The sequence below is a fragment of the Alternaria alternata genome, assembly GCF_001642055.1.
Source record: "Alternaria alternata strain SRC1lrK2f unplaced genomic scaffold CC77scaffold_3, whole genome shotgun sequence".
In the NCBI taxonomy this organism is placed as follows: Eukaryota; Fungi; Ascomycota; class Dothideomycetes; order Pleosporales; family Pleosporaceae; genus Alternaria; species Alternaria alternata.
Window position 1 is genome coordinate 323,964 of NW_017306192.1, and position 11,939 is coordinate 335,902.

The window sequence follows — 11,939 nt, forward strand, 5'->3', positions numbered from 1 at the left end:
GAGACACGTTAGGTTGCCAAAACGCCGATCGTCGTTAGAGCCATGCACAAGTTAGAGAAACAGCACAAGCAGATTCATAAATCTGCGAGGTTGGCGGACGTTGTGTTAAGATGCCATTAGTCCAAGGGGGACCAAATACCCGGAGCACTAACCACCGAGCTAAAGCACTTAAAGGCCGAAGAAGAAGCAATGGAGGTCAAAGGGCAAAACAAAAAAGGCGTTCCGAAGCAGGAACATGACGTCATTTCCGCTAGTGCATCGTTGCGATCGGAATTTTGGGCCGTCATCGAATGAAATGTCTTGGATCGATCTCTGCAGTGGCGCCCGACTATAGGACTATTCCGTCGGAGGTGAAACGTGTCAAGGCGGTAAAGGAAAGAAAGGAGAAAAGCAGACCATGTGGGTTTTAGTACCTAGGCAGTTGTAGGAGCGGATGCTACCAAGCGGAAAAGGAGATATTATTAGGGCCAAGTACGTTTTTCAAGGCGAACAATCAAAAGGGATGCGAGGCTATACAGAGTTTTTGTGGTTTTGATAGACTACTACACATTAGAGCGATGGATGCTAGAGCGGTCGTGCCACCAACACAGCGATATGAGGAAAAGGGGCTATGATTGTTTTCAAGCGCCCGCCAATGTGTTGAAAGTGCTGTACCGCCGGAGTAGCTGAGCTTTCGAGTCCTAGTCAAGGTCATCGGCGCTCGTTTCTGTTGCTTTTGCGGGTGCAACTGCAGGCTCAGGTGCTTTGCCGTAGAATTCCAGCTTGCCTCCGTCTAGGAGGACGCCCGCGCGGTCGTACAGCGAGCGTGCTCGAACGTACGGGTCCAGCTTCCAGTAATTCTGCCTCAACTGCTCTGCAACGGCGTCCCTCTCTTTCCTCTTCTCCTCCGCTGGCACGCTGTCACCCGCGTGTACCCACTCTAGCACCGTAGTCTCGTACTTGTCGACGATCTGTTGCCTCTCGCTTTGCAGCTCCTGCTTGGGCTTTTCGTCGGCCATCTTGTCGTTCTCGCCGGGTACAGGCTCAGGGTACTTGTATTCCCACTTTTCGTCTCCGCCCAACTCAGTTGGGATCTGTGACCTTGGTACATAGTTGCTTAGTTCGTCAATCGTCTTTGCGAAGTGTACTTTGCCGGCGACGACGGGGTCGAGCCAGCCCTTGACGATGCTCCATACAGCGTTGAAAACCCAGGGTGCTCTGTAGACGAGGACGGTACCAAGTGATTCCGGATAGTTTGCCTCGAAGCACTTGATCATGAATTTTACCGGTGTGTAGTCCATGTTGGCCATGGAAAAGTCGGTCATATCAAAGACGATAGTCTGCGTTTGGTCAATAACCCTGATCTTATGACCTGGACGGAATTCAGATAAACTTACGGCTGTATCAATCGGAGGCCTCAACAGCATGCGCGCTGTCTCAATGGTGTATACTGTGAATCTTTCTAGACTCTCTTCCGTCTGCTCACCGGCCTTGTGTAACCTCGCACGAACAAAACACATTGGTCTCCCCTCAATATCCAAGCCGTGCAGATAACTCTTGCCCATGCGCAGCTGTGTCAAAAAGTCATCGGCGTTCTTCTTAGCTTTGGCATCCGTGCTTGCGGTCTGCAACGCAGCGAGCTCTCCCGTCTTCATTATGTCGTCGTCGACGTGCATCTCGTTCAATCTCCACTGCATTGTAGAAATCATCATGACAAGTGCCTTCTCAACATCCCATTTCCGGGCGCGCAGGAAGCGAAGAAGAAGAGCATCAGGATGGTCATGCTTCACCATGCTCCAGAAGGTCCTTCGCAGCTCTTCCGGGGGAATGTTGGCTATCGCCGCCTTGAACTCTGCGGTTTGGCCAAACTTATCATCATCAGCCGATATGGACAATCTGCTGATGTCCGAGGGAGTAGAGCCTCCAGAAGCAGTCGATGCCTTGTCGTCTGCACCCTTCTCGCCTCTGTTCCTCTTGAACACATTCAGCCTGCTCTTCTTCTTGTCCTTCTTGCCGTCTGCTGCTGCCTCGCTTGTGGTGGGCGATGCGACCTCGTCGGCGCCGTTCGTAGCTTCCGGCCCCACTTCCACACCGAAGACTTTCATAACAATCGCCCAGAGCTCACGTAGCTTCTTATCCTCTTCTGCTGTGAGAGTGCCTGGCCTCCCTGCGGGAGTGTTCGGCGCCATGACGAGGTACGAGTCTGTCAGATGTGTGATTTCAAATTGATCGGGGGTGGATTGCTTTGCTGCCTGCGGTTTGGGGGAGTTGTGCACAAAGGGAACGAGCAGTGCGCCGCCAATTGCGATTCCAGCGACTATTCCTACAGTCCAGAAGTTGGTTCCGCTCTCCTTGTGAGGTGCCCTCGCCGTGCTCTGCCGACTGTGATGTAGTATGTATGCGCGTGTGACCCGGTTGGTAGAGCTAGAGACGGCAGGTGGGGCGATGCGGTGCTCCGGAGGATACGCAGATAGTCGAGCGCGGGGTGTAGAGGTGTAAAGTAGTCTTCGTAGGGGCTGTGCGCGAGGCAACATGGAAAAGTGTCAGATGGCTGAGCCTCGAGGTGACAAGTGCTCGCGTCTGCTTAGTGTGACGTCGGCAGAGCTTTTCGGATGCGTCGGACGAAAGTTGCAGCCACGACTCTACGTATTGGATACGGCAGCGGGACGCCTTCAAGTAAGCCGCTCCAAGTCGCGTCCGGTGGTAATTTGCTGAATGCGATATCTCAAGACAGGGAGGCACAGGCGCAGTTTTGGGAGCAAGAGCCATGGCATCATCAACCAATCCGTCTTAGCGTAATTGCCCTGCGTTGTGGGGTACTGTTTACTTCGTATCGTGCCCGAACTAAGACCGCGCTCTAAGACAGCAATAGCACTCGAGGCACATCTCGTCGACACTGCAATTGGTCGCCTGTCGCGCTGAACTTCCCTAGTAAAGACATCTCCCACCGAGCACAAATGGCTTCCACAACGCCCACGACTACGCCCTCGTACCGACGCACACGCAGCAAATCACCTCGATCACGTCCGACTACACCCCTCCGCGCTTCTTCGCGCTCTTCTTTGCGCGACTCATCCCAGCGCGGTCGCGCTGCTTCTGTGTCCGGCAACGCACTAGAGGGGCTGCAAGATGGGTTTGCTGAGTTGAGCGACGCAATGGCGGATCTTGAACAAAACTTCCTGCAATTGCAACTGATGCACGAAAGTCTGGCACGCTTCTCAGAGAGTTTTGCAGGCTTTCTATACGGGATGAACATGAACGCTTTCTGCGTAGACTTTCCTGAGGTGTGTGACAAGAAAGTTAAGAGGAGAAGACGTGGGGCAAGGTATAATGCAGCATGTTTACTAATGTGGGAATTGTAGGCTCCTGTTCAAGAATCATTCAAGCGACCACAGAACCAGCCTGATCAGGGTGCTGCAAACCTAAATCGCTCCCAAGGCCCTGAAGACATGGAAGCCACATTTTTGACGACCGACACTTCCTTCGTCGACAACCCACCGAGCAGCAAAATTGCTTCCAAATTCCAGAATCCGCAAACGCCGGCACCAGCTGCAAAAACATCAGGTGTGCCTAGAGGAAGAGGGGGAATACCGCGAGCAGGGGGGCGCGGCGGTATACCCACGCGCGGGGGTGCTCCCAGAGCAGCCAGGGGCGGCACAGGCATAGCAAGAGGGATTGCTGGACGGGGTCGCGGAGCACGTTGAGCACACCATGCATATGTGGTGATATCCGGAGAAATGCATAGATCAGGTGAATGAAGAAGCTTGTGCTTTAAAGTTTCGATTCTCCTACTTGACCATAGACTCGCATTACTACATTTCTAGTTGCAGTCGATGCGAACTAGTATTAACTTCCAGAGTCATCGTCCTTCTATCATTACCAAGCCTCCTGGTCTTGTTATGTCCGACTCTCAAGACGGACTTCATTACTATTGTCGACCCAAAACAAAAGAGGCAGCAAATGCAGTTATCTAGGCTGCCTTCCTGGAGAAAGGGGTATACTGCAATAAACTCATGAACCAAGACTGCGTTAAGGTCGTAAGAAAAGATGAAGAATAGGGTATCAGGTTGGAAGTTCAACTTCCTGTGGTTCAAACATCTAATGCCAACCGATCGATGAAGGGTATCCCGTGAAGATGACGTTCACGTCAACACTCCAGCATAGCGCTTTGCATGCTGGCTGCTGCTCTCTTTTCGTAAAGCCCACCCCTTGATAGCAATGACCACTGTGGTCCAAGCCATGAGGAGTGCGGTAAGGCCCATGACAACCGTAAAGATGAACATGGCATCGAGGTTATACGATTCAAGAGCTGCAACGGTATCCTTGTTGCTGACCATAAAGGTGATACCACCCGAAATCAGACAAAAGGCGGTGATAATTTCCGTAGGTGGTCGGGATGGAAGGAAGGAAGTCGGTGGTGAGATGTACAGAGTAATGTAGGTCAGACCGCGGGCCAAAGCGAACGCCATGAACATGCTGCCCCATTGGGTATGGATCATGGTCGAGACCATTGAGCTTTGATGGTGAGAGCTCATCATCTTGCCGAGCAGCATAATGATAAGGGCTGGAAGTGGGTTCATGGAGAAGCGGTATTGGCTTGGCTGTTGCCAGGATTCATTCTGCAGCGAGGTTGCTTGTGACGCGACCACTCCGCTGTTGAGAAGGTCTCGCACTCTTGTCGACTCGATGCACATGCCCAACTAGGAAGGTTAGCGATGATGCGCGAGAAGGAAGTAAGGCTCTACTTACCAAACCACCACCAAAGAACATAACTGAGATTGACACATGTTCCAGGTCCTGAGCGGTCCATGCATCGCCCCACGCAGCCAGGTGCTCCAGGAATACGTTCGTACAGCCGTAAAGCCAGATGACGAAGGATTCGGTAAACTCTGCCGACGGCAGCGCCGCCTTCCGATGACCGACAACTTCTTTTGTTGGCTTAACGTTCCATGCCCAACCGAAATCTGCAAATGCACCCATCCAACGGCCGAGTGTGAGGAAGCCGTACAGAAAGAAGATTCCTCCCTTCACTGTGTGGGCCAAAACGTTGAAAACCGCGCCTCCTCTCCCAATACCGCCATAGACGACAGCGCCACTGACTATTCCCACAAAACCCTGCACTAGTATTGTGCGCTCGACCATCACGTAGAGGAGGCGGACTGCCTGGAGTGTTCGTCCGACTGCAAAGCGAGCCACATTGCGGGAGAAGAAATGATCTATGGAAGTATTGTGAAGAAAGCCGCGCTTCTCTTCGTCCTCGTCGCCATCGCCGAAAGAGTCATCATCGTGTGTAGGCTTTCGTACAGGGCCAGGGAATTGCTGGTTTTCCGATTCTACGCTAGGAGACTGGGAATGGTCGTACAGAGATGCCGAGTTGCGTTCTGTACCTTGGCCCGAATCGCCGGACCATCGTGATGGAGCAGGGAGCTCTTCGTCGTGTACGCGCTGATATCTAAGCATATTTGCGGTCGTCAACTCGTCCTCCTTGGAATGCGATTCAGGCCTCCTAGCGTAGGCCTGAATGAGAGCCAAAAACACCCATGCTGATGCGATCCAGGTAATGGCCCATCCTGTCTTACTGTGTGCGTTCCCTGCATACATCTCTGGGGTCCTGTGGTCGTATACAAGGCCGAGCACAAGTGCTAGCGCATTGGTAGCGAGGAATGCCAGTTGTGAAGGTAGAGTATATCTTGAACAAGCGATGCTGAACATCACTGCGACTGGCAAAATGAAAACCCAGGCTAGAATCTCGAGCCCTATGTGCCAATACATGAGCGATGCATGTTCAGAAAGACTCCAATAGCCTCCAAAGCCGGTATTCTGTGGTTGCGATTCCGGCGCATCATGTACGCTCATGTCCATGCCAGCTCCGTCTCCATGCGCAGTCACGAGCGGCAATAGCTCGAGCAGCAGCGCTGCAGCGGCTATTGTCAAACTTCCGCGATTCGGCATATATGTTGCTCTCAACGAAAAGTTAAAGCCTTTGGTATAGACAGTGCTGCGCAAAGCTGGTAGTGTCGCAATGGAAATACGCAAGCCAGTCGTATGAAAGTCTGCTGTAATTCGGTACGTGCAGTTGGAGATATAAGAAGATGCAAGACTGTAGGGAAACAGCGGACGCAATAGTGAGAGGTGTTTCAATGCATGTGGCTGCCAGCGCCATGGGCGTGGCTCGCATCTATATTGTTTCCGGAAGATTCGGAACGACGAGTTTGATCAAGTCATAGCGACAGAAGTTTTGTCAGCTGCGAAGCTACTCCGATAGCATCGCATTCTTCGCAGGCTGTGACGTCCTATGCGAATGTCAGGCGCAAGGTGGGTCCGGGCAAGCACGGACTCGAGGACCATTCCGTCAGCCACCGCTAATGGCATCTTACACTCCACCGGCAAACCTCGCCATGCTAGTCGCAATAAATTCATCATGACAGCAAAACTTGTCTATTACGGAGTCCTACAAAGTGTAATCCCAACGCCATCGCGCAGTTGTAACAGACTCACTGTGTCACGTCATGCTTGTAACAAGGACAGGTCTGAGTTGCGTCGGATTCCGGTGACAGCGACTATCCGTCTCGGCCTTCCGTTGGCGAAGGGTGTTCGAATCGAAGATTCACATGCGATCTTCACCACCTTGGTCTAGGGTACGCCGGAAACTAAGACCACGCGCCTGTCAGATCATATTTTTCCCTAGCAAAGTTGCGCAAATTCCATCACCGCTATCTCCAGGCTTCGCCCGAGCCACACCCTTGCGGAAGACATCATTGGCTTTCACATTGTCATAGTCACCTGCGCCATACCTCTAATCCACTTAAGCTTTGTTTCTTCTTGGCAACGCGCACTAAAGGCGGGTATAATCCTGTGCGCAGACCGCTAAATGATCAGGTTCCGATTTCCATGTGTTCTGATGTTATCCGGCCACTTCCGAGCTCGCAGATGCTCACATTGACAGTGACTTGACTGCAACTCGTCATGTCATGCTTGATCGCTCTTGTCGATGTACTTTCGCAGCCGACTGGATTCTAGAACCGCAGTCTCTTGTTTCGGCGTCTTTGTCCGCATACCAACCTTACATCAGATGCCAACACTGAGCACCTTCCAGCCTTGCAGCCCCGGGCTTGACTCATCGCTTCGGAGTGATTATTCATTAGGCCTCCAAGTTTCTGCCTAGCCTTTGCAGCATCCGGATAACGTTGTTAATGCAAAGGTCTACCGATCCTGCAAGGTGCGAATCGCTAATACACGAAGTGGGTGGGCCGCGCGGACAATCATTCGCTTGAGCAAACATCGACTTTACCTTCTCCGAAAATACTTCTCCATCATCTGATCCTGAAGCCAAGCCATGGAGTTCTTGACTGTCCCTAAGTCCATGCAATCGGCTTTCGGAAACTGTCGACCCGACTCTCCGCTCTTTGTTGTTGCCGAGGAGTCTCAGTTGCCATGCATGTCGCAGTCAGGCCATGCGATCGCTGATTGTGCCTTTCATAAACCCCGATCAGTCGAGTCTTGTGATGCAACGTATATGGCTTGGGTTGATGTGCGATGGTGCCGTGGATTATGTACCCTAGGCCTTGCGTGCTCGCTCATACGATCAATAATATTTGGTACGGTATCGTTTTACTGCGACTCCATATTTCTTGAAATTGATCTGCCATCTGCTACTCCACCACCAGTACTGGAACAAGTTGAAACACTGCATGGATTCGGAGGACCAAGGTTGTATATGATTGTGTGAGGGGTGTGTGGCTACGCCAAGCTCACAGTCTACAAGCATATTGGTTGGACATAATAGTTCAACTGTTAGGAATTGAGTACCTGTGGTCTCAAGCTGATGCGAGATGACAAAAAAGCAAGACACGGCGTGTAGACTTAAGTGAAGAGTGGAGAAAGTTTCAAGTAGATTTTTGAGGTTAAGAACTCTGGACAGCGCGGAACATGTCTTGCAATGGTATATGAATGCATCCAAAGCGGTAGTTGTGAGTTTGGCACTAAGGCTATCGAGAGCATCACGTGACTGCGCGAGGGCCGGCAACATCAAACTACTGGCGTGCGCGAATCAAAACAGGTCCATCAACATCTGGAGCGCGACACACCCCCACCTAAACAAGCTCCACTCGATCAACACCATGCTTGACGTCGAAGACTTTAACGCTGTTTATCACGGCCTGTACTATAATGATGGCCTTGTTCAGGAAATTCAATCATACAGGACTGCGCTCGGTGGACGAACCTTCTTCGAGCGGCTGTTGACACTGTTGAACATCAAGGGCAAGTCGTCATCTCTTTTGGTATTAACGATGGACTAACCGGAATGTAGGAAGCAAGATGTACCCTCCCAAAACCCCGCAACAACTCCAAGACCTCCACCAGCGTATAATCTCTTCCAATACCACACTACACAACAAACACTGCCTAGTGTTTTACTTGCTCAAAGACTTGTCAGCACAACACCACGAAGCGACTGAACTATCGGAAGCATTTGCGAAAGACGTACACCTTGAGAAGCGGTTTTGGACATTCGTCGAAGGACTCTGGTTCCTAGACCATCTCCAGTTCTCGACAGCTGTCGGCCACTTGACGTACCCGGGCATAATACCGACTTTCCCTGATGAGATCATGTACACACTTCTGACTGGAAACGATAAGCTGAGCAGTTTAGGCATGGCAAGGGATCCCAAGGACGATATATTGGCTTTAGCGTACTATAACTGCGTACGGCCGCCGCTGGATGACCAGAAGACTAGGGACGAGTTTGCCAAGTATCTTGCAGGTCGTAATGTCACGGAGATGTACCAGTGGATTCACAGCAGACCAGACTATGAGCAGAAGCCGCTGCTGGAACTCCTTGTCGAGCAAACCCTGGACCACAACGCTTGGTCTCAGGACCCCGAACACGAGGTGTACACGCGAGATGCCAAGGCTTTCGAGCTGGTCAGTCTGCCGTTTACCAAAGAAGAGGAGGAACACATCGAGAAGTTTCTCACTGAGGGCAGGGGGAGGACATTCCAGAGCGCGCAAGATCTGATCATGATGCGTAGGATTGCGACCGGCAAGCTAACCGATGTTGCCGCTGATATTGGTACTCGTGGCCGCAGGATAGACGGTGTTAATTGGGAGAGCTTGAAAGACGGTGTAAAGCGAGGACTGGGGCCTAGAAAGGATGAACAGAGCTTCGCTATCTAATACGAACAGCCTGCATGAACGAGCACGTCAACTTGACTTGACTCTATATGCGGAGCGGAGGCGTCTCGGCGTATAGTACTAAACTCGGACCACCACCTACTTCCACGTATCTCCGCCTGCTTCTCACCGGTTGCTTACCAGAACGTTAGAGCATGGTCAGTTGTGAGTCTGTGAAGGCAAAGAAAGAGAGCAGTGGTGGAGTGGTGGGAACGAAGAGGGCAAGTGTTGGGCCTAGGGAATAAGGACAAATGACAAAGAGGGCGAAAGTCGGGGCATGATTTGCCTCGATGCGATTATGTGACAACGACAAAGCATCCTATGGAATTGTTTTGCTGTATTCGGGTATGGGGTAGGCATCTGGGTGTGCAAAAGGTGTTCTTAACATCAATTGAGATTATGGAATATATGTACCAGCGCTACTTCGCTATTGTGATCGCCTTCTGTGCCAACATGCTGTATTCGCTAGGCGCACACGTGCTCATGCGACGGCGCGCCTGACGCGTTGCTGCGCCCCTGACTCCAGAACGTATCATGGAAACATGTACGACGCGGCTCCGCGAATACTCCTCACTCATAGTCACTGCTAATGCTTTTGCGCATACCATTAGCCTTGACAGTTACTAGTTTTCCTCTTCGTATACATCTTGTCCGTAAGCTACGGCGGCCCGCACCGTGTACTCCTCGACTTCTCCACAACCCCACACCCACCATGCCGCCCAAGGCAACACCGTCTGAGTTTCCTACACAAACATTTGCAACGCCTGCAGACTTCGAGGCTTTCCTCGAGCGCGAACATGCCACTGCGCCGGGCGTCTACGTTAAGCTTGCCAAGAAGAGCTCCGGTATACCGTCGATAACTGCCGCTGAAGCTGTCGAAGTCGCGCTGTGCTATGGCTGGATCGACGGTCGCGCCAACGCTTGCGATGACGCGTTTTGGACAGTGCGTTATACGCCGAGACGAGCGAAGAGTATATGGTCTCAAAAGAATGTTGGGACGGTATCGCGTCTCATCGAGGACGGCCGAATGCGTCCTGCCGGCCTGGCAGCCATTGATGCTGCGAAGGCAGACGGAAGATGGGATCGTGCATACGCGGGCTCTGCTACAATCGTAACGCCTGATGACCTCAAGGATGCGCTTGCTCGGGTGCCCGCAGCGAAAGCTCATTGGGAAAGCATGAACAAGAGCGATAGATATGCTGCATTGTTAAGGGTAGAGACAGGCACGAAGAACGCAAGGTCGAAAAGAATACAAGGCATAGTCCAAGGACTTGCGACTGGAAGACGGCAAGGTAATAATGCTGGTTCAAACCGGGCAGCTCGAAAGATCCCTCTGAGAGTTCAAAGAGCCAGTCCAAATGCTGAGCCAAAGGTGCACAGGACTTCGCCACTTCGAGCCGGACTTCGACAGCGCAGGACCTGAGGGGTGCAGACATATCATTAACATGCCGGCTAATATCCCTTCGCACACCAGTTCAAGGGAAGCAAAAAGGCTCGACTCATTTGATAAAGATGGAAAAATAAAAACATACAACAGCGGGGATTCGCTAGTGGTCACCCACCTAACTACTAATCCGCCGGTACACTGCTTGTATATGGCTGAGCGGACGGGAAGCCTAATTTTCAGTGTCCTATGGTCGTATGTATGAGAAAAGGCTTTTATGGTATCTATAAAGTCGATTCATTTGTTTCCCTAAACTAGCAAGCAGTGCGATAGTCAAGTAGACAGGACTGCCTTCGTAAACAACATCGCCTAATGGCTGCCCAATCTCCTACGACCGCGTTTCAAGCGCCACTGTCATCGCCGCTTCCTCTATCATCACCAAATCAATCCGGAAGGCCAAAAACCCCAGCACGGCTGCTCAGGAGAAGATATTCGAAAGCCAACACTTTTAGGCAATCTTATAGGCTCGACTCTTCAAGAATACCACGAACTAAGATCAGTATCTGGTACACGCATCGCGAACGCATACATGCAGGCTTGACATGATCATTAATTCTACTAAAGACAACGAAGTCTAAGGTATGGAAGTCTATATATAGGTGTAACAAAACGGTGCACCACCCATCGTGCTTGAGGCATCTTCAATGGTGATGGACCCAGGGTACGCCGATCCCATGTCTAGAGTGTCTTGGAGAGTCGCAGCGGGCGAGGTAAGATTGGACATGGCGGTAGGACCATATAAAGCCTTCGTGCGCTCACTCGGCTTCAGGTTTTGCCAAGTCCAATAAAGCCTGTCAATCGACGCGTGGTGAAAGAAGAAGTATGGATCAGCAGGAGAGGCTGTGAAATCTCCTGCAGGATCGCCACCAAGGATGAAGTGACCAGCTGTTCATCATAGTCAGCAAGAAGACGCTCTAGTTTGTGGGAGTCACTCATACCAGTATGCACGCCCATAAAGTTGTTCTCGAAGTTGTTCGGAGGGGCGCCGCCTTGCAAGTTTTCCCAGAAGGATTGGTAACTGTCGCTCTTGAGCAGAGAAACCACGTCATCATCTTTCAGCCATCCCTCGCCGGTAAAGCTGGTAATGTCGCGCATAAGGCAACGTGGGTTGTAGCCGAGGCCATAACTAGGGCCAAAATCCTGGTTGGGATTCAGTGCAACGCATTCCGATGCGGGAAACAACGGGCCAAGATTGACAGTCCAATCCTTGAAGGGTCCCGAGGTTACGCAGCCACCACCTGGGCCATGCGGAATCTTTATCTTGGGATCGCTGTTTAGCGGGATGCCACTGAATGTCTGCAGAGTTCAAGATACGAAATTAGTGTATGCATCGCATGTATTC

General features: G+C 51.5%; 6 protein-coding genes across 6 annotated transcripts; 3 read left to right on the plus strand and 3 right to left on the minus strand.

Moving 5' to 3' along the window:
• Positions 1-680: 680 nt before the first annotated feature.
• CC77DRAFT_928204 (CRAL/TRIO domain-containing protein) lies at positions 681-2,168 on the minus strand (the record flags this gene model as incomplete). The annotated part of the gene is made up of 2 exons (XM_018534038.1): positions 681-1,319; positions 1,377-2,168. The coding sequence occupies 2 exons, from the start codon at positions 2,166-2,168 to the stop codon at positions 681-683; spliced, it is 1,431 nt and encodes a 476-aa protein (XP_018389726.1).
• A 768-nt stretch (positions 2,169-2,936) lies between these two features.
• CC77DRAFT_1057530 (hypothetical protein) lies at positions 2,937-3,683 on the plus strand (the record flags this gene model as incomplete). The annotated part of the gene is made up of 2 exons (XM_018528024.1): positions 2,937-3,263; positions 3,342-3,683. 2 exons carry the CDS (start codon positions 2,937-2,939, stop codon positions 3,681-3,683), a joined length of 669 nt encoding a protein of 222 aa, XP_018389727.1.
• A 438-nt stretch (positions 3,684-4,121) lies between these two features.
• CC77DRAFT_1028212 (integral membrane protein) lies at positions 4,122-5,931 on the minus strand (the record flags this gene model as incomplete). Its single annotated transcript, XM_018526428.1, has 2 exons — positions 4,122-4,679; positions 4,729-5,931. 2 exons carry the CDS (start codon positions 5,929-5,931, stop codon positions 4,122-4,124), a joined length of 1,761 nt encoding a protein of 586 aa, XP_018389728.1.
• Positions 5,932-8,099: 2,168 nt separating this feature from the next.
• On the plus strand, positions 8,100-9,156 carry CC77DRAFT_1028213 (hypothetical protein; the record flags this gene model as incomplete). The annotated part of the gene is made up of 2 exons (XM_018526429.1): positions 8,100-8,241; positions 8,291-9,156. 2 exons carry the CDS (start codon positions 8,100-8,102, stop codon positions 9,154-9,156), a joined length of 1,008 nt encoding a protein of 335 aa, XP_018389729.1.
• A 532-nt stretch (positions 9,157-9,688) lies between these two features.
• Positions 9,689-10,678, plus strand: CC77DRAFT_1016686 (hypothetical protein). The gene has a single exon (XM_018524256.1). It carries the CDS (start codon positions 9,866-9,868, stop codon positions 10,574-10,576), a length of 711 nt encoding a protein of 236 aa, XP_018389730.1. The 5' UTR covers positions 9,689-9,865; the 3' UTR covers positions 10,577-10,678.
• Positions 10,679-11,140: 462 nt separating this feature from the next.
• Positions 11,141-11,885, minus strand: CC77DRAFT_1046969 (Di-copper centre-containing protein). Its single transcript, XM_018527470.1, has 2 exons — positions 11,536-11,885; positions 11,141-11,482 (listed from the first exon to the last, which is right to left on the minus strand). Exons 1-2 carry the CDS (start codon positions 11,690-11,692, stop codon positions 11,187-11,189), a joined length of 453 nt encoding a protein of 150 aa, XP_018389731.1. The 5' UTR covers positions 11,693-11,885; the 3' UTR covers positions 11,141-11,186.
• Positions 11,886-11,939: the final 54 nt, after the last annotated feature.